This window comes from Narcine bancroftii, chromosome 7 (genome assembly GCF_036971445.1).
Source record: "Narcine bancroftii isolate sNarBan1 chromosome 7, sNarBan1.hap1, whole genome shotgun sequence".
In the NCBI taxonomy this organism is placed as follows: Eukaryota; Metazoa; Chordata; class Chondrichthyes; order Torpediniformes; family Narcinidae; genus Narcine; species Narcine bancroftii.
Window position 1 is genome coordinate 49,060,017 of NC_091475.1, and position 23,910 is coordinate 49,083,926.

At 39.7% G+C, this 23,910-nt stretch overlaps 1 protein-coding gene across 1 annotated transcript; it reads right to left on the bottom strand.

Moving 5' to 3' along the window:
- Nucleotides 1-4,214: 4,214 nt before the first annotated feature.
- On the bottom strand, nt 4,215-23,766 carry LOC138738896 (uroplakin-1b-like). The gene is made up of 8 exons (XM_069890053.1): nt 23,696-23,766; nt 20,137-20,214; nt 16,403-16,603; nt 13,521-13,595; nt 6,381-6,503; nt 5,964-6,143; nt 5,642-5,725; nt 4,215-5,184 (listed from the first exon to the last, which is right to left on the bottom strand). The coding sequence occupies exons 2-8, from the start codon at nt 20,203-20,205 to the stop codon at nt 5,134-5,136; spliced, it is 783 nt and encodes a 260-aa protein (XP_069746154.1). The 5' UTR covers nt 20,206-20,214; nt 23,696-23,766; the 3' UTR covers nt 4,215-5,133.
- Between the last annotated feature and the right edge of the window lie 144 nt (nt 23,767-23,910).

Below are 23,910 nucleotides of genomic sequence, written 5' to 3' on the forward strand. Positions count from 1 at the left end.
CCCAGTTCTAGTCATTACACCAAAGGATGTGGTAGCGTTAGAAAAAGTGTACAAGCAATTCACCAGGATGATGTGAAATAAAGGGTTCAGTGACAAGGAGATGGAGCCTGGTTTGTTTTCAATGAAGCACAAGGCTGAGGGGATAAGGCAAGAGGAAAGGTTTAAAAAACCCAAAGTGCAAATTTTAACCTCTAGAGATTGGTAGTTAGCCCAAATGAACTGCCAAAGCAGTAAAGGTGGATACAATTGCAATTTAAAAAGGTATTTGGATGGGTACTCTGATAGGAAACAGTCAAATAGGATTAGAGTCAGCATGCACAATTTGGACTGAAGGCCCAGCTTCTGCTCTATAATTTGGATAACATTCACACGTAGGCCAAATGCCACAATACCAAATTCAATGGTATAACCATAAACAAGCCCCAACCACCAATAACCCAGAAAGGTCAGGGAAGTGGGGAAGGAAGCTGCAGGGTATGGAAGAGGGTCATTAAAGACCTGCAATAATGCATTTAGAGGTCATAATCTGAATATCCTGTCCCAATCAACTCACCTTCTGCCATCCCAAAGGCCTTTACACCAGTTCCAAAATGTGTTAGATGGCATCTTCTGTTCAGGAACAGTGCAGTTCTAAACCATCCAAATGAAGCAGTTAACTTGATTAACATCCCTCACACACCCCACCACCTCCTATGGGACTGTGACGTTTGTGTAAGGTAGCTATACATTTGAAACTGGACATTTGTAATTTGATTTATGCAGTGAGAAATGAGGATCTCAATACAATTGTCATCACTAAAGAGGTAGTGCTGGGCAAACTGGAGAGTCTAGGTAGGTACATCCCCTGGCTCTGATTAAATGCATCCCAGGGTATTGAAAGAAATGGTAGAAGTTACAGTGTCAATTTAAGAACATTCTCTGGCCAGGTCCGAGGAGATTGAAAGACAGCAAGTATCATACTAATGTGTCAAAAGGGATGTAGGCAAAAGGCAGGCAGCTCTCGGCCAGTTAGCTTCACATTTGCAGACAGGATGATGCTTGAAACTATTAAGAAACAAACACATCTGGATAGAAATCTTTCCATCAGACAGCTGCAGTGTGGATTTAGGAAGGGCAAGCCTTGTTTAACAAATTTACTCATGTTCTTTGAGGATGTAATAGTGCAGTGAGCAGAGGAGAACATGTGGATACTATATACTTCAATTTCCAGAAGGTAGTCAACAAGGTGTTGCACAAAACACATCCATAAGGATGTATGGAGTTGGGACAATATTTTAGGTATGGATAGAGGATTGGTTAACTGATAGAGGGCAGAGAGGTGAGATGAATGGGTGCTTCTCTGGTTGGTAATCAGTGGTGAATAGTGACATAGGGGGTTGGCCACTGGGTCCAAATGCTCACAATATACACTAATGATTTCAAAGAGGGAACCAAGTGTAGTGCAAAGTTTATTGATGGCACTGAAGTGAATGGAGAAGCAGAGAGATAGAGATAGGTTAAGTGAGTGGGTAAGGTTTGGCAGTTGGAGTGAGTGCATTGGTAAATATGAGTTTATCCACAATGAAAGGAAAAACAGATCAGGTTATTATTGAAATGGTGAAAGATTGCAGGTGAACAAATCACAAAATATTGGCTTGCTGCCTTTATTAACTGTTGCACCTGCAAATGGATTGCTGGCCCTCATTGCTATAGTGACTGAATTTTAGAGCAGGGAGGTTATGCTACATCTGTATAGGGTACTTGATGCCACATCTGGAGTACTGCACAAAGTTCTGGTCCCCTTACTTGAGAAGCCACATACAGCTTTGGACGTGATGTAGGGGTGGTTCATCAGGTTGATTCTAGGGCCAAAGGGATTAGTTTCCAAGGAGGGAGAGTTGCCTGGAAAAACACATACTAGAATCCAGAAGAATCAGGGGATCTTATGGAAACAAAAATATGAAGGGAATAGCAGGAGGCAAGTTGTTTCCACTGGTAGGTGAGACTAGAACTAGGGGGATATCCTCAAGATTTGGGGTGTAGATTTAAGACAGAAATAAGGAGGAACTATTCTCTTCACCCCTCCCCCCCCACAGCAGTAAGTCTGCAGAATCTTTTGTCCAAGGAAGCAGCAAAGACTGCCTCAAACTATATAAAAGGCAAACTTTGCACGGTAGGAGAAAAGATGGTTATGGGGAAGGCAGCCAGATCAGCCTTGTTAAATGGAAAAGCAGGCTTGTTAGGCCAGATGGCAGACTCTTAACCCCCATTCCTTATGTTCCGACCATCAGTGGAGAACGAGATCAAACCTTTCGTATTTTCTTTTCAGCCAGCAAATGCAAGTATAACCTTGGACAAATTCTGAAGAGTCAAATGGCAGTCTTGTGATTGAAGTTAGACAATAATCAAGGTATATAGCACAAAAAGCCCTTCAGCCCAATGAACCAATACTAACAATGCTCCTTCCCTTCCACCACCATCAACTTGGCCATCCTCAGGACAGGTTTCCCTTGCCCACACTGACCACTCCACCAGCCTCTGCAATTTCTGCCACTTACAATGCAATCCCACCACCAGATAAATTTTCCTCTTCCTTTCCATTTCTGCAGGGATCACTCTCTCATCCACCTATCCCTTCCCACTAATCACCTCCTTGGTACCTACCTAGCCCCTTGTCTGCAGAAAAGGCTACACTTGCACACAGAGCTCCTCCTTCACCACTATTTAGAACCCCTTCCACGCAAAGCAACACTTGGAAATCTGCAGGAGTTATCTTCTGCAACCGTGCTCCCATTGAAGCTTCCTCTACATCAGAAAGACTAAACGCAGACTGGGAGATTGCTTCATTGAGCATCTTTACTCTGTCTACAATAGTATTGGGTATCTTCCAATGGACACCCTTTTCAATACCAACACATCAGTCCACGGCCTCATGCATTGCCCAACTGAAACCACCAACACCACCTTGCATCCTTTGTGGACACCCTCCAACTAGAGAGCAGCAAGATCAAGCTCGTTTCTGTTAGTGCCCCTCCCCAATTTATCTTGTCCCCTACCCCACATCCCCATTCCTTCAGCTCTTCTCCCCTTGTTTCTTTCCCTACTCCTCCATCTTTGCATTCAGTGATAATACCACCCCCCCCCCCCCCATATCAAATCTCAGCTTTTCTCTCCTGCCCTCATATCCATGTCTACTATGTTCTCTTGGCCTGTGCTCCTCCCTCTACCTTTTGATCCAGGCACCTGCCTTCTTTTTGCTCACTCCTTGAACAGCCCAGGCCAAAAACATTTGTTTTACATCTTTACCTCCTCTTGAGGCTGCAGGACCTGTGGAGTTTCTCCAGCAATTGTGTTTCAAGATTCAATTTATTGTCATTGTAATAAAACAGTCATATTACATGAAATTTCTTTTGCCCACTGCAATGCAGATAGATTCACCATCAGCAGAAATTGCTTGAAGCACTTCCTTACAGTCAGAGAAAGGAGTTCTCCCTCCTCCCTTCCCCCATCACTGTATGTCCGTAGATTCACTTCAAGCACTTCTGTAGCCGGAGTCCAGTCCAAATACTTGGCAACTTGCACTTCAGATCAGAACCTCCAACAGTCAGTAACCCTTCAGCACCTTAACCCAGTTCTGATACCTTGTACCCCTTCAGCCAGTTTCCAACAGTCTGCAGCCTGGCGCGAAAGTCACCAGCAGCTCGCCACATGCATTGGTTTTTCAGCCGCAGAACCCCCCTAACTGGTCAGCCACCATGGGTCGTCTCCTCTGCTTCTTTCTCAAGACGGGGTGGGGGGGGGGAGGGGAAATGATCTTCCCATTTCCTGATGCCCTCCACTCCCTTGGAGTCTGCACCACCATCTTTAACAATCAATCACACATTTACACCACTAAAATTCCCATCTCCAGTTTCTACCACTCACTTACAAAAGTGGCAAGTTGCAAAGTTACAATGGCCAATTAACTTAGCAACCCTCTTGCCTTTGGGATGTGGAAAGAAATTTATGTGCATGGGGAATTGTGTAAACTCCATGAACAGCCATGGTCAAGATTGAAGCTGTTTCCCTGGTGGAGGGAGGCAGTGGCTCCATTTTTCTTTCCTTCAAGTCCATCCACGTGGAGCATTCAGGACAAACCACTATTCAGCTCCATCACTGCTTCAGTCTTGATAATTGTCCATTATCATTTTGCAGCCTGGAACATCCTTAAGAAAACTGTTAATCAATGCCAGATCTTGAAGATACACAATTTATTAAAAATTAATGCTTCAATACATTAACAGATTATACAGAAGCCTGGCAATGTACATTACATATTTAATACTCATGATCTGCTTACCAGTGAAAAGATACAAGTACAACCTCCAAATTTACCTTCAATTTCCAATTCAATAACTTGTGCTTAAATAAGTTCACTATCTCTCCATGCATCTAATTGTACTTTCCAGTTTATATGTAGCTGACAGCACATACAAAACACTGCAACTTCTGCCACTAATTTTATTGTTCCATCATTACTTAAGTGAAAAGCACAGTAAACAGTCTTTTTAAAAAAGTTACAAATCTATTCAAGTAACAGAAATGGCTCGAAAGAGAACTAGAATTTTATCCACAATTATGCAGACTTCAAGGAGCAAGTTTCTTTCCAAAACAATCACAGAAAAGCAATGTCTAATATAACTAGTTTATATTAAAAAAATCCAGGCACTGTTCAAAAAGCCACTAAAGAGATGTCCATTCACAATTCCAGGAAGGCCAACGTGTACATTAATTAGTCAAATAACTCACTTTGAATGCTGGCCAAAATGTGTTTTTTTAAATTAAAATGGGCAAGACACAGAGAAAAATATCCCATTTTCAGCAGTTCAATTTTTCATGACAGGTTATAGCAGCACACGTGAGCAAGTTGATATTCACGATTCTATATATAATAAAAGGACAGCAATGTTGATTGACAAGAACCTAGGCAGGAACTACAACTATTTCAAGATCAATTACAAAATCTTTCTTCAGGCCATGATGCAGGAGAGAGACAAGAAATTTAATACAAGACCAGGCTACATTTCCCAATACGTCACAGGAACAGTTCTCCTCAGTATTGTCAAGTGGTAGACAGTTGGAAATCATTCAACTCAAATCCATTGCAAGTCCAATTCAATTCTTCAGTATAGCATAGTAGTACATTGTTCCAATGAGGACAAAAAACTGAAACAAAGAAGTCACTTTATATTATTTGACAATTCAAACTCATTATTCAGATTAAAGTACCATTGTCAGAGGGATTAAATCTAGAACAGGGAGAACTATTCCACTCATCTCTTGAGATTGTGCAAACATGCTCCCTAAAGTGGAAGTTAAAAACCTAAAGATAGCTTTTTCACAAATCTTCTACTCAATCATTGTTCTAGATTGTTTTGTAGATGGGTATTGACTGAAACGCTGTCCTCACTCAAAAGTCTATCCACTGAACATTTGTTGAGTTATTCTTAGAGGGCAGAGGAATGGAGTTTTAAAGAAAAAAAATCTGATTTGCAAATTCAATAGAGTAACAAGTAGCAGTCAGATTAAAGTAATGGAGCAAGAAGACTATTGGAAAGTAATACACAAATTGTAAGTTATTGAGAATGAACAAGTGAACAATGCAATGAAGATAGAGACTTACCGTCCAACAAAGGATGGCAAAACCAAACCATGCTACGCCCCAAGCATGTCTATTTAGAGGTCCAGAGATAAATTCAAAGCATCCCTAAAAACATTGCAAACCATTACATAATGCATCTGTTTGCTCAAATCAAATATTTGATCAAGCTGGAGAATCTCAGCAAGTTAGGCAGCATCCATGGAGAGAAATGGACCCAAAAAAATTGACTATTTCTTTCTAGGGCTGCCCCTTGACCTACCAAGCCTCTCCAACTTCTCAATGTTTGCCCTTAAAATTAAAAATGCTTTTCACAAATAGAGCAATCAAATTTCCATAACTTTACCTGATTATAAACAAATCCATCAATACCAAGCTTGCATCCATCTTCACTTCTGATCAAGCCAAATGAGTCTGTGGCACAACACTGTCGAGGCCAGGGGAAGTCAGAGTCGGAATGGGTTGATCTGAATGCAGAATCATACCGAATCCAATCTGTAGGTCCATTTACACCACAACAATTGTTCTGCAAAGAATGAAACAATATACTTCAGATCTAGGTGCTTGAAGAGAAAGCAGTCCAATTACAGTATTTCAGATTTCTGACCAGCCCAACAATGATTGCTTCATTAACGGTATTCAGGCTATTCCTTGCACACAACACCTCCAGAAGCATTTTCTATTCTTAATATTTGTTATTCCATCCAAATACAACTTATTGCTACCTCACTGAGTGTTTCCCACCCCTCCCTTGCTTACTTACATCAAGCATGATGCGATTCCAAGCATTGGTGAGGTCTACGAAGTTTCTAAACTGAGCTTGATTTTGCCAGTTTCTGTTGGAATACATCTGCAGCATTTGTTTGAGGAAGAAATTTGGAACAAGCTAAAGAAAAATAGATGGTGAAAAGTAAATTTGTACATTCAGATCTGAAACAATTCCCATCCCCTCCGAATAATTTCCAAACAACTTAAAACATTTTTGATTTTTGTTAAATTTAGAGATACAGCTCAGTTGCAGGCCCATCTGGCCCATGAGCCTGTGTTGTCCAGCTTCAAATCCAGGGCACAGATACTGTATTAGCATTTTGCTAACCACTTCACTAACCATTTATAATTTTTTTCCTCAAAAGGATGGAAAAACTAGTTTAATGTGGAAACTTGTCAAAACCTGTGCCTACCTAGAAGGACCACTGGAAAATTGGAATAAACTTTATTAAAGTTTATTTTGCATTAAATCAAACTTTATAGTCCAATCTCCAATTTAAAGGTTGATACAAATAAACAAGAGAAATCTAGGGCCTTTAAGACCTGGCTAGAACACGACAACAATTATGGAATGAAGATTTCTGTATATTGCAGTAAAACCAAAGTTTGTTTGATTTATTTTCAATAACATTTTAAGTTAAACACCACTGATTTAGACACAAATCTAGAATACAATTTTAATGATGGATATACAACTTAAAATGTTGTTTCTCTTTTCCAAAAATCACTGTGCAATTTGATAATCTCCAGCTTTGAATTTTTCATTATAAACTTTATAATATGGATTTAGAGGATTTCACTCAAGACCCAAGCAGGCAAATACTCAATATTTCAAACAACATGCAGTCAAAATGAAGAATAATCAAAAATTAAAACATCAATATCCATAATATATTAACAATACAAATATCAATTTATGTCGATAAGTGAGAAAAAAGTTAACATGTGATTCAATTATTATAACCATATAACCACTATATAACCACTTAAAGCACAGAACAGGCCAGTTCGGCCCTACTCCTAGTCCCACTGACCAGCACCCGGTCCATACCCCTCTAGTCCCCTCCTATCCATGTAACGATCCAGTCTTTCCTTAAATGTAACCAATGATCCCACCTCGACCACGTCTGCCGGAAATTCATTCCACATCCCCACCACCCTCTGCGTAAAGAAATTTCCCCTCATGTTCCCCTTATAATTTTCCCCCTTCAATCTTAAACCATGTCCTCTAGTTTGAATCTCCCCCTTTCTTAATTGAAAAAGCCTATCCACATTTACTCTGTCTGTCCCTTTTAAAATCTTAAACACCTCTATCAAGTCCCCTCTCAATCTTCTACGCTCCAGAGAAAAAAGCCCCAGTCTGCACAACCTTTCCCTGCAACTCAGACCCTGAAATCCTGTCAACATTCTCGTGAACCTTCTCTGCACTCTCTCTATTTTGTTTATATCTTTCCTATAATTTGGTGACCAAAACTGTACACAGTACTCCAAATTTGGCCTCACCAATGCCTTGTACAATTTCATCATAACCTCCCTACTCTTGAATTCAATACTCCGAATTATGAAGGCCAACATTCCAAATGCCTTCTTCACCACACCATCTACCTGAGTATCAGCCTTGAGGGTACTATTTACCATAACTCCTAAATCCCTTTGTTGCTCTGCACTCCTCAATTGTCTACCATTCAATGTATATGACCTATTTAAATTTGCCTTTCCAAAATGCAGCACCTCACATTTATCTGTATTAAATTCCATCAGCCATTTCTCAGCCCACACCTCCAGCCTTCCTAAATCACCTTTTAATCTACGGTAACCTACCTCACTGTCCACAACACCACCAATCTTTGTGTCATCCACAAACTTGCTTATCCAATTCTCTACCCCTACATCCAGATCGTTAATATATATAACAAATAATAGTGGACCCAGGACCGAACCCTGAGGAACTCCACTAGTCACCGGCCTCCAATTTGACAAACAATTGTCTACCACTACTCTGACACCTTCCATCCAACCACTGCTGAATCCATTTCACTACCTCCTTATTTATACCTAATGCCTCCACCTTTTTTCCTAACCTCCTGTGGGGAACTTTGTCAAAAGCTTTACTAAAGTCCAAATAGACAACATCCACAGCTTTCCCTTCATCAACCTTTTTTGTAACCCCCTCAAAGAACTCAATCAGGTTTGTCAAGCATGATCTACCCCTGACAAAACCATGCTGATTACTCCCTATCAATCCTTGTACGTCCAAAAATTTCTAAATAGCATCCCTCAGAACACTTTCCATCAACTTGCCCACCACAGACATCAGACTTACAGGCCTATAATTTCCAGGTTTGCATTTGGACCCTTTCTTAAATAGAGGAACCACATGCGCCACTCTCCAATCCTTTGGTACCACCCCCGTGGCCAGTGACATCCTAAATATCTCTGTTAATGGTCCCACTAACTGTCCACTAGCCTCCCTGAGTGTCCTAGGGAATATTTTGTCCGGTCCGGGAGATTTATCCACCTTTATCTTTTTTAACACAGCCATCACTACCTCCTCGGTTATCCTTATATGCTTCATGACCTCCCCACTATTTTTCTTTACTTCAACTGGTTCAACATTTTTTTCCCTAGTGAATACTGAGGCAAAGAAATCATTCAAAAAAGGCAAGAAAAATTACAATACTACTACAAAAATGCAAATTCAATGTCCATGTTGAACCAAAGGGAGAAAAGATAAAGAACTAAATAAGAGGAAGCCTCCCACCCCCACAAAACAAGGAAGAAAGGATAGAAGATTAACCCCGTTCCCATCAAGGGACAAATAATCTGACCTATCCAGGGTCCTTGGTGTTGCAAGCAATGGGAATGGTTGGGGAGGGTGGGGGGGGGAAGAGAGAAGAGACAGGAGGCGGAAATCATTAAAGATTTACCCCAATGCACCTTAGGTATGAATTCCATTTTCTTGACAATACATTATATCTGTTTCTGAGGTTATAGGTGATCTTCTCCAGGGGAAAACAATTATGCATTTCTATCTTCCAGTGGGCTAAATCTGGTTGGGGATCAAATTTCCAAGTAACTGCTCTGCATTTCCTGGCCACTGCTAAAGCGAGCTTAACGAGTTATGTCTAAATTTCCCAATAATTCAGGTACCTGAGGGTATCGAATTGCAGTGATATTTTTTTCCAGGAGAATACCCAAATCTTCTGAGAAAGGCCTCACTTTAGGGCATGACCAGCTTCAATTAAAGAAAGAACCTATTTCTTGACCACATCAAAAACATTGGTCTGATATTTCAGATTTCAATTTATTTAATTTTTGTGGAGTAAGGTATAGCTGATGCAAGAACTTGTATTGCACCTGCCAATACCTTACATTAATTGTGTTAACCATGCTGTCCTGACACAAGTTGGACCAGCAAAATGGATCAATTTCTATACCCAAATCTGATTCCCACCTTTGTCTTGATTCATCACACCCTTGTTTAGGGGATTCCCGCCTGAAGTAAGGAATTCATTTATTAAATAATTTTTTTGTGCTTCCCTTTCAAACCAGAGTCTCTATTTCGCTACACTGTGGTTAGTGCTGGACCCAAATTTGTCCCTTAAATAAGATCTTAACTGAAAAAAATATGTATTTAAAACTCCTTATTTATTCCTAATTTGCTCAAATGTCATAAATTGTCCTTGCTCATAACAATCTCTAGGTCCAAGTGTCCAGGATTTTATTATCCATCCTTAATGGTATTAACATTTTGAGTTAGGAGTGTTTTAGGTGAAAGACCCCTCTTGTCCCCAATTTGAGCATCAATTTTATTCCATATTATAATTATAATGCCTTAATAGGGAGGTTTCATTAGAGCCAGATAATAATTTAGAATTCCATTTATATATGCATAAATGGATTCCATTTCTGATATACTCTCACCAACCTTATGCAACTCCAATTTTATACATGAAGACTTGTCTCCTCCGTCAAAGAGGGAGGTGACAAACTTCAATTGGATGGCCCAAAAATATTTTTTGAAATCCAGGAGCATTAATCCTCCCAATTCATAATTCCAAGTTAATTCATCAAGAGACTCTGGAAGGCTTACCTTTCCACAGAAATTTCCTGATGCATTTATTAGGGTTTTGAATCTGAGGTATAGAAACAGGCAGCACATTCATTTTAATACAGATGACCCTTCCAAACAAAGTTATTGGGAGGGTTGCCCATTTATTACGATCATCCTCAATTTTCAGAAGGGAAGATAATTCAACTTGTAAATTCTGCAGGTTGTTATCTTCCTTGATACTTAAATACTTAATCCCATTGAGCAACCAATTAAATTGAGAATTTCACTTAATTTATTCATAATTCACACCTGTAAATGACAGGTAAATGCCCCAATTGACTTTATAACCTGATATAATTCCAAAATCTTCCAATTTAGAGTGAAATTTTTGTAATGACTTAACTGGTTTTGTCAGATATATCAGAATATCAGCATATAAATCTTCCTGATTTTATATTCTTCCTGATTGATCCTGTCTGGGTCTAGACAGATGGATTCCACCAGTTCAATAGCCAGGAGGAAAAGAGCTAGAGATAATGGACAACCTTGTCTACTAGATCTGGACAGTGGGAATGTTAATGAAATTTGACTACTAGTTATTTCTTTAGCTTTAGGCTCAGAATATAGAGCTTTAACCCAATTAATAAGTATTTTTCCAGCACTTTAAATAAGAAGTACCACTTCAGTCTGTCAAAGGCTTTCTCAGCATCTAGAGCCATGGCGACACTCAAGTTATCTCTTGTTTGTACCAGATATACACTACTGAGTCATCTACATACATTGTCTGCCGATTGCCACCCCTGCAAAGTCATTTGATGAGCGTTTATTAATTTACACAAATAAGAAGTCGATCTATTTGCCAAGGCTTTGACAATAATCTTATAGCCTGCATTCAAAAGTGATATGGGCCTATAAAATGACAGTTTTAATGGATCCCTATCCTTTTGTGGGAATCACTTTAATATCTGCTATCGAAAAGAACTCCAGGAGAGTATGGGCCAATACTACCTGATCTCTTTCTTTGGCTTGGCTTCGCGGACGAAGATTAATGGAGGGGTAATGTCCACGTCAGCTGCAGGCTCGTTTGTGGCTGACAAGTCCGATGCGAGACAGGCAGACATGGTTGCAGCAGTTGCAAGAGAAAATTGGTTGGTTGGGGTTGGGTGTTGGGTTTTTCCTCCTTTGTCTTTTGTCAGTGAGGTGGGCTCTGCGGTCTTCTTCAAAGGTTGCTGCCCGCCGAACTGTGAGGCGCCAAGATGCACGGTTTGAGGCGATATCAGCCCACTGGCGGTGGTCAATGTGGCAAGCACCAAGAGATTTCTTTAGGCAGTCCTTGTACCTCTTCTTTGGTGCACCTCTGTCTCGGTGGCCAGTGGAGAGCTCGCCATATAACACGATCTTGGGAAGACGATGGTCGTCCATTCTGGAGACGTGACCTACCCAGCGCAGTTGGATCTTCAGCAGCGTGGATTCAATGCTGTCAGCCTCTGCCATCTCGAGTACTTTGATGTTGGTGATGAAGTCGCTCCAATGAATGTTGAGGATGGAGCGGAGACGACGCATAAACAGAGGGGTTATTACATCTTTAAATTCTTTATAAAATTCTGTTGGAAATCCATCCTCTCCCAGGGATTTATTAATTTGAAACAAGGCCAATGCTTCCCTATCTCAATTTGATTAAAGGGAGCAATTAACCCCTCCATTTCTTCTAAATTCTAATTTGGGAGATCCAATTGTGACAGGAAACTCAATTTTATTCAAATCCCCCCACTGAATGAGATTTATATAAATTAGCAAAATTGCATGAAAGCTTCATTTATACCCTATAGTTTGAAAGAGATCCTGTCAAGAGTCTCGCTTAATCGCATTTATCATTCTGGATGCTTGTTCTGTTTTCAACTGCCAGGAGAGGACCTTATGGGTTCTTTCCCCTAGATCATTGCATTTCTGTTTAGATCTTATTTTTCCCATTTTATATGTATATATTTTTTAAACAGCAATGTATTAAGGTACCATCTATAGGCTGTCTCCTTCTTAACTGGCATAAGAATAGACAATATGAGAGGTAAGTAATCTGATAAAAGCCTCGCCTTGTATTCAGTTTCCATGATCCTACCCTGTAAATGGGCCGAAACCAAAAATAAATCTATCCTCAAGTATGGCAGAAAATGTGGAAGTTGGATAATATTGATAGATGGCATGTGGAAATACAAAATTGTAGACTATTAGAAAAAAAATTACCTTATAATTTAAGGAACCAACCAGAAACATTTTTTTATAGGATTTTGTTGATAAAAGTCCATCCATAATCGCCCATTACACTCACTCTTCCCAATTAATATGTTCAAGATAGAATTAATATGTTAGAAAATATAAATATTGATGCAAAATTATTCAGGTGTGTTTCTTTATCTCTTTCTTTTGGGAGAGGGGAGGGATAAAAATTAAACTATGTATCATTTTGCATCGTTTTTATTATAATGTATTGTTCAAGGTGAATACATGCATTTAGATGCAAATGGAAAAATTTTCCAAAAAAGTAGTCCCTTTCTCTAGTCCTCCAGATATCCATCAAATTCAGCTCCTCCATTAACCCCAGGAAGCTTTAGGTGCCTTTGTCCTAGATCATTTCCTTTCCAATCTATCCAGAACAGGATCCAAAGCAGGCAAATACAATTGCACAAGATCAGTTCCCCACTTAGAAAGTAAATCATGAAAATCTGTAGACGCAGTGGTTGAAGCAAAAACACAAACAAACTGGAGAAACTCAGCTGGTCAAACAGTGTCCTTTATGTAGCAAAGGTGAAAATACATAACTGATGTTTCAGGCTGAGCCCCTCATCAAGGTACGAGAGAATGTCGGCCCTGCCGTCTCTGCTCACCTTGCTAATGTGCAAGAGTAAATCTTAAACTCCATATACATCACCACAACACCTTGTTAACCATGCAGAATATTCAATTTGATAATACAACTGTATCAAATAAAAACATATTGTTTTAAGCTGCACTTTAGACAGTACCATTCAAGTCAAATTCTTATTCAAGGAGAACTTGTGAATTTCTGTAATAACAATTACTTACAAAGTCTCTGTGTGTTGCAGCTGTGATACAGGAGGCTACTTCAAAGATGTAGACAATTATCATCAGTATGAGGTACTGCAATAGAATAAATATCAATCAAGTGCAGTGGCTACAAAGCAACTAAATGTGTGCATGATACACAACTGTTTGAATGTTTCTTGATCAATAGCCCTGCTGCTGATTAGCTAGTAAAGTAATATAGTGACAATTAATTGTTAACTGTATATGTCAGTGCTGCCTATGATAAAATGGCTACCCTGCTGCTGGTGGTGTGGATCAACAGAGAGCAGGGCACAAAGTCTCAGCTCTCCCCAGTCCAACAGCTGTCAGCTCCATGCAGGCTTTAAACAGACCATTTTACTTTAAAAACCCTGATACTTCACAGTCTGGGCCCAAGATACCGTGCCTATATATGACAGCAGCCATAGGGAAAGTAGAGGACTGGTGCAGGGCCTCAGAAAATAAGGAGAACCTCCTCCTATTTGAGAAGCAGAGGAGATGAACCTATGGGATAGTGACCACAGCAACAGACCACTGATAGGCTCAGAGACTGAAGAACCCATGTGGGCAACTGCAGTCCAGGGATTCACACCAGGCTGCGGACAGCAGGAGACTGGGTGAAAGGTACCAGGTATCGGAACAGAGATACGAGAATGTGCCAAGAATGCTGAAGGCTTCCTGATTGTGTTGAAGGTTTCGATCTGGAGTTGGAGTTGAAAAGGTTTGGACTGAAGATTGTATGGCTGCAGAGGCTGTGGGAGCACTGGAGGTGAAACCATGGACATTCAAAGACTTGGGGGGGGGGCATGCAGGGAGAGAGGGGTCTCATTTGATTCTTTCTCCTCTGACTGTAAGGGGTTATGGAGAATTTTTGCTGATAACTAATCTTTGTCTGCCTTATGGTAGACTCAAGGAAATTTTGTGTAAAATCACATTTTATTACATGACAATAAACAAATCTTGAAAAAGATATTTTCATCAACTGAATGCTATTTACTACAACCATTTAATTGATCACATGGAAAAGTGCATCAGAGTTCATGTGTCTGCATTGACATTGTGCTCCTTCCACTATCTGAAGGATTTTACAAGTTGAACATTTTAACTGTTTTTTTAAATATGAAACAATAGAACTTCCAAAAGACCATGTCATTTAAGTTGCCATCACAAACTCAAAAACAAATTTGGGTTAGTAGGTTCAAGGAAACCCATGCCAGGATGGGTGTCAGCAGAGAATTAGCACCAAAATGTGACATTTAGAAAAACATAGAAGATAGGAGCAGGAGTAGGTCATTCGACCCTTCGAGCCTGCTCCGCCATTCAACGAGATCATGGCTGATCTTAAAGTTCAGTACCCCGTCCCCGCCTTCTCTCCGTAACCTTTAATACCCTTATACTGAAGAAATATATCTAATTCCCTCTTAAATAGATTTAATGAACCTGCCTCTACTGCCCTCTGTGGTAATGAATTCCACAGATTCACCACCCTCTGGGTAAAGAAATTCCTCCTCATCTCGGTCCTAAATGGTTTGCCTATTATCCTCAAACCATGGCCCCGGGTTCTGGATTTTCCCATCATTGGAAACATCCCATCTGCATCCATTCTGTCCAGTCCTGCCAGAATTTTATAGGTCTCTATGAGATCCCCTCTCAATCTTCCAAACTCCAGCGAGTACAATCCCAATTTGCGCAATCTTTCCTCACAAGTCATTCCTGCCATTCCAGGTATCAGCCTGGTGAATCGCCTCTGCATTTCCTCCATTGCAAGAACATCCTTCCTTAGATAAGGTGACCAAAACTGCACACAATACTCCAGGTGTGGTCTCACCAAGGCCCTGTACAGCTGCAGTAAGGTATCCTTGTTCCTATACTCAAACCTTCTTGATATGAAGGCCAACATACCATTTGCCTTTTTAACCGCCTGCTGTACCTGCATGCTCGCCTTCAGAGACTGGTGTACAAGTACCCCTAGGTCTCTCTGCACTTCTCCATCTCTTAATCTATTGTCATTCAAATAGTAATCTGCCCTCTGGTTTGTATTACCAAAATGGATAACCTCACATTAATCCACATTGTAGTGCATTTGCCATGTATCTGCCCAGTCCCTCAATTTATCCAAATCACACTGGAGCTTCCTGACCCCCTCTTCCGTGCACACAACCCCTCCTAGCTTAGTGTCATCTGCAAATTTGGAGATATTACATCCAATCCCCTCATCCAGATCATTAATGTAAATTGTGAACAGCTGGGGTCCCAGTACAGATCCCTGTGGCACCCCACTGGTCACCGCCTGCCACTCAGAAAACAAGCCATTTATCCCAACTCTCTGTCTTCTACCTGCCAGCCAGTTCTCAATCCACATCAATACTTTTCCCCCAATCCCATGAGCCTTGATTTTGGAAGCCAGTCGTTTATGCGGGTCCTTATCGAAGGCCTTTTGGAAGTCCAGGTACACCACATCCACTGGCTCTCCCCCATCTATTTTACCTGTCACCATCTCAAAGAATTCCAATAGATTTGTCAAGCACGATTTACCTTTTGTAAATCCATGTTGACTCCGTCCAATCCCTTTTCTGCTAGTCATATGCTCCGCTATTACATCCTTAATAATGGATTCCATTATTTTTCCCACTACTGATGTAAGGCTCACCGGCCTATAATTCCCCGCTTTTTCTCTACCCCCCTTTTTAAGTAGTGGGGTAACATTAGCTACCCTCCAATCCATGGGTACTAATCCTGAGTCTATTGAGTTCTGGAAAATAATTCTTAAAGCATCTGCTATCAGAATGGCCACTTCCTTAAGTACCCTAGGATGTAGACTCATTTCTTAGGGAAATGTAAAAATCATTATGAAAAGCAAAACAACTAGAGTTCCTACTTACTGTCAAAATAACATTCTTGGCTGATTTCATGATTCCAAATATACCAACAATGCTCAGCAAAAACAGGCAAAAGCCAACAAAGAGCCCAATCCATGCGGCAGCAAATATATCATCATTATTCGCAGCTGAAAGTAGTGGGTAGAGGCCGTGCTGATCAGAAACATGGAAGATGCATTCAGCCGTCAATGCAATGCCACATAACTGCAAACAGAAGTAATAGATTAATCAGGAGCTGCATCTTTCCAAACAAGAGACATGTTTGAATTGGTTCTGGAGAACAACTGAGAAAATTGCTGTTAATACAATACTAGGAAACTCCTTGAAAGCCTTTAAAATTCTTCTTCATATTCTCCTAGATGGGTGGTAGCTTGCAATTCCCATGCAACTGCAAATAGCCCTCTTTTCCCCACTGCCCCCAAACAATCCCATGAGAAACAAGATGCAGAAGAAAATTTATCAAACCAACCAATGTATTGGTGCAATTTAGATTACTTGGGCAGGCTCCAAAATGATAGTTGGACCTTGCCACTAGAAAGGGCAGATGATGCTTCTTGCCCACCTTTATAGTTCATCTAAAGCCTGGAAAATTTCCACAATCCTAGTGGAAAGGGCTCAAAATAACATCCGAGGTATACTCTTTAAAATACTGGGGAGAGTGGGCAAGAAAATCATCAAGCAAAAAAAAATCTTTTATATTTAAGCATTGGTATTGTTTTTGGCCACAAGGTTTTTTCCCACCCAGTTATATTATATTGTATAATATAGTATTATATTTGAAGTAATAAGAATCCATCCACATCCAATTATCATTGGAAGAAATAGTTTAATCTTGTATCGTAAAATAGAATTAGAATTTATTTAGGAATAGAATAGTTAATTTAAAAAATATTTAAATTAAAACCCTTTTCTTAAGAAAATTAATGAAGATTTAAGAAAGTGGATGGAATTACCTACAACTTTATTGTGAAGAGTTCATTACATAAAAATGAATATTTTTCCAAGGATACAATACCTTTTCCAAACATTACCAATATCTATTCCACAGAAATGTTTTCAAGCACTAAATAAATATGTAAGCAAGTTTCTTTGGGAGGGTAAAATGTCAAGAGTCTCACTAGAAATATTGACTTGGAAATTTGAATAAGGAGGTTTACAACATCCAAGTTTTAAAATTACGAAGCAGCACAATTGAGATTTTTTTTTGAGGAGAAAAATAAGCACGTGGATTAAGATAGAGATGGATAAAATAGACGAGACAATACCTGAGGATTTCGTATACATTTGGGATAATAGATTAACAATCTGAAACACTCCATTGCAGAAACACTTGAAGAATATATGGAATAAGGTAAATTTTGAAATGGGAATTAAGAACTATCAGATACCTAAAATGCTATTGACTCAAAATAAAAAAATAAACATTCCTTTTACAATGAATAATAGACTTTTTAATAATTGGTCTAGTAAAGGAATTACAAGAATAAAGGACTGTTTTAAAGGGAGGAAATTTATGACATTTGATCAATTAAAACAAATATAGGATACAAAATAATACAATATTTTGTTATCATTAAATAATGGCATATTTACATGATAAATTAGGTTCAATAATTTTATTACCTGAAAGAAGCAAGATAGAAAGTTTCATTTCTAATAACTTTATTTAAAAAGTGATTTCAGCAACATACAAAAGGGAACACAAAGACAAGGAATTCACAGATCTAGACAAAGATGGGAAACTGATTTGAACATTAGTATTGGGAGGATCATTGGTTGGAATTGTGCCATGACAGTACGATAAATACAATTTTAGATATTGACTGATCCAATATAACTTTTACATTTTAACCCCACAAAAATTTTCAACATGTTTATCATATTTATTAGATACATGTTTCAGGTGTAATCAAGTGAGATTTTTTTCCCTTCCACTTGGTCATGTTCAAAATTGGGAACTTGTTGGACAGAATTATCAATATTTTTAGAATGGGTTAAGAAAGTCAAATTTCCTCAAGATCCAATGATTTTCTTGCTATGTAAGATTTCTGGGATTAGGCCAAAACTAAAACTTAATTTGTTTCAAAAGCAATTTGTGAAAATTGCATTGGCAGTTGCAAGGAAAGCTACAACAGTGTTATAGAGATTAGATTCAAATTTGGGAATAGATAGATGGCATGTTGAAATGTGTAGTTGTATACCTCTTTAAAAAATTACAATTTAAGAAATATGATAATTTCTTAAAAATTTGTTGCCCTTATTTACATATTGTAGGTATTACATTCACAAAACCTTAAACCTTATCAACTCCTTGGTGAATACATGTTTAATATGAATTTACTGTGATTTTTGTAACTAGATATCTTTCTTCTTACTTTATCTTTTGTATCTTTTTCTTTCTATAATTCTTTATGCTATTGGGCTTATTTTGGGGAGGGATTGGTGACAAAATACTGTATTATTGTTTATAATAATGAAGGTTATTTCTATATGTGGATGCTAACACACAAAAAATGTAAATAAAATTTTCAAAAAACATTTCTTTCCCCTCCCCCCCACCCAAGATCCCCAATCCTCTCTGTAAAATAAAGTTTCAAGCTGATGAACAGCACCAATCCCATTTAAAAGGGAACACTGCTGCGAAAAAAAACCTTAAAAATCAAAGTTGAACGATTACTGCTCAGATGGTGTTATTTTCTCATCAAGTTCACAACCACTATGATTAGGCAATTTCTTTAAGATGACCATCTACAAGATATTGCTGGAACACTTGCTGGAAACAAGATTCAGGATTCAAAGAAAATTTTAATGTAGACAAAAATCCTCCTTTGGAATATCAATGCTGTTTCCAAGGCAGCAAATATTGACAGGAAGAAGTGGACTAGAAAGAGCAGATTTTTTTTGGAGAGAGGATTGTGGGTCCAGGGAAAAATACCAGTACTTACAATTCATCTGAAGTATTAAGCATTTTTTAATTGTTCCCTTAACCTGCAAAGATTGTTATGATTTATGATGCATACATCCAAGGACAAGGTTCTTCTGGCAGACAACTATTTTCATTGAGAACCAGTAGACAAATGGGCAGATCATCTTCTGCTCCAGAACACTCCTTCTGAATTCAGTGGGATAACAAGAATTTTCAGTTTTCCTGCTCTAATGCCAAAGATCTGCTTGCCAAAATATGCCAGGTTGGGCCTGGGGCAAGCAGTCACATCAAAATCAAGGAGACACCAGAAATAGGAAGTCAGCCATTTTGACCTTTATCCACCTTCCCGCACCAACTCCATGAGCCTTAACATTTAGAAACCTATTGATGGCATGGATGTTCTTAGCACGGAGTAGAACTGAACAACAAATAAATCGGTTTGGTTCAAATGGAATAACTGAACCCATTTAGCCAAGTACGAGTTGATTACTTACATCTTTATACATATCAAACTTTAAGACAGCCAGAGTCTTGGCAGTTGGGAGCTTTTTTTGGTGGTTGTCAAAATAATTCTAGTGCATAACCAACCACCTGTCAAAAATAGGCAATAGAAGTTTGCATTCCATTCCAATCGGCTTTGTCTAGTTCACTTTTTGCTGTCAATATTTTCTCCCTTGGAAACAAAATAGGTGTGCCTCTGTCAAGCCTATCAATAGGAAAACTTGGTCCATCATTAAGTTTTGATTGATGTTGATGCCCAACCGATAGAGAATAATAACATGAACACAATGTGAACCTCAGTTATACTCACCATGATGACGACATTTCCGAAAATGAGAAGACATTGAAAAGCCCTCACTCCAGAACTACCGTTGGCCATTTTGTAATCCTCCAAAACAAAAAAGAGAAACAAAAATTAATCTCCTATCTAGGACATCAAAGCCAAAAAATTATAGCAAGAACTACTGTAATGAATGCAACCAGCAGCAGTGATATTGCTTCTGTTTGGACAATGTAGATGGTTCACAGATCAATTAGTAAAGGCTCATTTTTACTAGTTCTTATAACTGTTTGCAGTAACTTTTTATTTTTTAAAAACCTGTTGGAAGGGAAAATTCATATCTAGATTAGCTATTTGTGTTCAGACATCTCGGATATTCAAAAAAGGTTTATACTTAATTTTGTAAATGGTTACAAATAATAGCCTATTTATTACATCATCAAACAAAACAGGGCCAAGGCAGTGACATTTGGTTCAATCTTCCAAATTACAGCAAGACAACATATGGCACAATCAGAAATCAAGCATATCATAAAGAGACCACACTTGGACAACTGTGTGCCATTCTGGTCACCAACCATAGGAAGGTCATCAATAAATTGGAAGGGGTGGAGAGGAGATTCACCAGAATGTTGGCAGGACTGGAGGGCTTGAGTTTAGATATTGGATAGGTCTTACTCAGGCAGCAGGGCTGGCATAGCGTTTAGCACAATGCTGTTACAGCACCAGCGTTTGGGACTGGGGTGCGAATTGCATACTGCCTGCAAGGAGTTTATACATTCTCCCCAAGTCTACGTTGGTTTTCTTTGGGGGCTCCAGTTTCCTCCCATCGTTCAAAACGTACCGGGAATATAGGTTCATTGGGTGTAAACTGGGATGCATGGGCTTGTGGGTGAATGGCTGGTTACCGTGCTGCATGCATGACTAAATACTCCTTGGACATAGTGGACTTAAGAGGTATACAAAAATAATAATGAGCATGGATAATATACTCACATTTCCCAGCACAGAGAATTCTAGAACTTGAGGGCAAAGGTTTAAGATGAGACAGGAGTGATTTAAGAGGGACCTACGAGCAACTTTGTTCACTCAGATGGGAGTCCGCATCTGAACGAGATGCAAGAGAAGTACAACTGTGTTGTTCAAAAGACATTTGAACAGATATGGATAGGAAAGGTTTAGAAGGCTATGGACAAATTAAAGGCAACTGGGACTATCCCAAAAATCTACTTGTTCAGCATTGACAAATTGAGCTGAAAGGCCTGTTTCATACTGCATTACTCAAAATACATACACAAGAACATTTATTTATCCTTTTATGTTTATCACCAAGGGTGCAGTGCTAATTATTTTAGGTGCCAGAGCTCACCAAAAACAGCAACAAGGAGGGGCCCTGGAGCTGCCCCCTGAAGTGGCCAGAGCTGAGCTCCGGCAACAAGGCTTGTGGCCTATTGTGAAACTTCAATTTATATTATCCTGTGTGTATAATATGTGCCCAAGTCTCTGCAGCAAACTATCACCACATCTGTACATTTTACTTGAGCCCATGACTATAAAAAACTTTCTTATTATACAATGTTGCAGAACAATAGGACACTTCCAGGACAAAGCACAATTTGACTACCTTCATTGCCATAAATGACAATCATGATTGACAATACTGGATAATTAGATAATCAATTCTTTAAAATGAGACAACCATTTAGTCAAAAGTGAATTTCAGGAGAAATCAAGCTTAAGCAGGGAAATTTCCTGATAACTGTGACACACAGGACACCTGAACAAATCCCAGTCAGTACTTGATTATCATCCACTGTTCTTCATTGAAATGGGGACTTGAAAATTCCAGCAAAGACAATCAACTAGCAAAAAGGTAGGACTTCCAGCAGCTCCAGAAATTTTTTTTTATATATAAAAAGTTTATACATATCCAAAAAATAAATCAGAAAGCCCAGCTTAATCAGTGGATTAATATAAAGGACAATTCCCTTTGTAGAATAGACATTAACATTTTGCAGCCCCCACTGCTCCTTCCTTCAGACCATAACTCCGCATTCAATATGCTAGTCCCTAGCAACCCCATTAAAAAATTTTAGGATCTTGGCCCCCTTTATAACTGGACCGTTGACTTCTTGTCTAAAAGATTGCAACCAGTGAAGATGGGAAACATTCCGCCCCCAACAATCACAATGTCCTCAAAGATGTGAGATTCTGTCCCTTCAATAACCCCCCCCCCATTCCATCTTCAAATTTGCTGACATCACAGTTGTGGGCTAGGTATCAAATAAAATGAGAATGCAGGAAAAGGAAATGATCATGAACTTCATGAAGTCCACATGTCTGTCCACATTAATGGTAATTAAGTCAAGAGCAGACAAGTTCAAATTCTCAGAAACAAGTATCGAATGACCTGAGATAAGTAACTTGATGCAACAATCAAGAAATCACATGAACGCCTCTACTTTCTTAGTTCAGCACACCCCTATTGTTCCTCAATGACTTCTGGAGGTGCTCCATCAAAACCATACTTGCTGGATACATCAAAGCATGGAATGGGAGTAGCTCTGTTCAAGATCAGCAGTGAATGGAGCTCGGAATATCACACCCCCTTTTGTCACTTCCTTGGACATCATCTGCATCCCCACTACCTAGAAAGGGCAACCAGTACAAAGACCTGCCACCTTCCTCCCATCAGTGAGAAGGCTTCTGAGTATTTTTTTAAAAAAACATTGACCAACAGGCTGAAAGAGTTTCTTCCCTGCAGCCATCAGGCTCTGGAATAAACCCCCTAATAATGCTTTACTGCTGCCCTTGATGTTTCTCATATATTGCAACCCTAAATATTCTGTACTCTTTATTCAGCTGCAACTTCAGAGATACCTGTTCGCAGAAGAACCCTTCTCACTAGATTAGTTATTTTTGTGTCAAATTAGTAAACTCTCCGCACCCCTCCCTCGTGACATTGCCTTGGTTTTATCCAGGATGACTCTCAGCCACACCATGAGTTGGGTGGGAACAACAGGTTTAACAACATTCTTAAAGTGACGAACTAAAAATTCCAATTTGGCCTCGGAGGGGCAGCGACAACCATCGTCATTAATACGCCCGTTTCGTACACAGGGGTGGGAGGGAGGATGGACATCGTTTGATTTAAACCAAATTTCTCCGGCAAAATAGGCATCCCCAAATTCCCTTGAATCAGTTACTTGAAGCCCAATAGGTAGAAGCGCGACCCGCCCAGCGGGCGCATCCATTCCCCCGGCACACGGGGCGAAGCTGATACCTGTTGCATTAAAGGTGAAGAGCCGAGTCACAAGAAGAGTGGGGAGAACGTCGGGAAAACCTTATCGGCTGAGGTTTCAAGAGTTTGATTTCCAACTTATCTTGGACGGAGAAGAGTATCCCCAAACAATACTACTCGTGACAATAGTTTTACTATTGTAAAATAGTTTTACCAGCGCTTCCAAAATGTGCACAACAGTCGGAACTCCGGACTGAACGCAACTAAAGGCGAAAGCCTCCTTCCTCTGCCCCCTCCCCCCTCCGGCCCTGGGCCCCTGCTCTGAGAGCCCCGGCACCCGCTCCTTACCTCTCCGCTCGCCGACTGCACTACCGGAGGAGGGGCGGCGCCTGCAGTTTTTATGCCTCCAATCAGCTGAGAATCTGCGTCCTGCTGCCCCCACCCTCCAAAGCCTCGCCTTCTCGTCGCATCGGGGCTACTGCCCAGAAAGTTTCCCCACTGGAGTGACTTGCTGCCTCTTTTGACCAGTATTTCCATAACTCAATTTGTATTTCAGGTATTTT

Excerpts from the sequence above, each read along its gene's own strand:
- LOC138738896 (XM_069890053.1), bottom strand. The coding sequence starts at position 20,205 with ATGGCCAACGGTAGTTCTGGAGTGAGGGCTTTTCAATGTCTTCTCATT. Across the intron at positions 16,604-20,136 it reads TCGGAAATGTCGTCATCATG|TTATGTGGCATTGCATTGAC; the intron begins GTGAGTATAACT and ends TTCTGTTTGCAG. Across the intron at positions 5,726-5,963 it reads ATGGATTTGTTTATAATCAG|GGATGCTTTGAATTTATCTC; the intron begins GTAAAGTTATGG and ends CAATGTTTTTAG.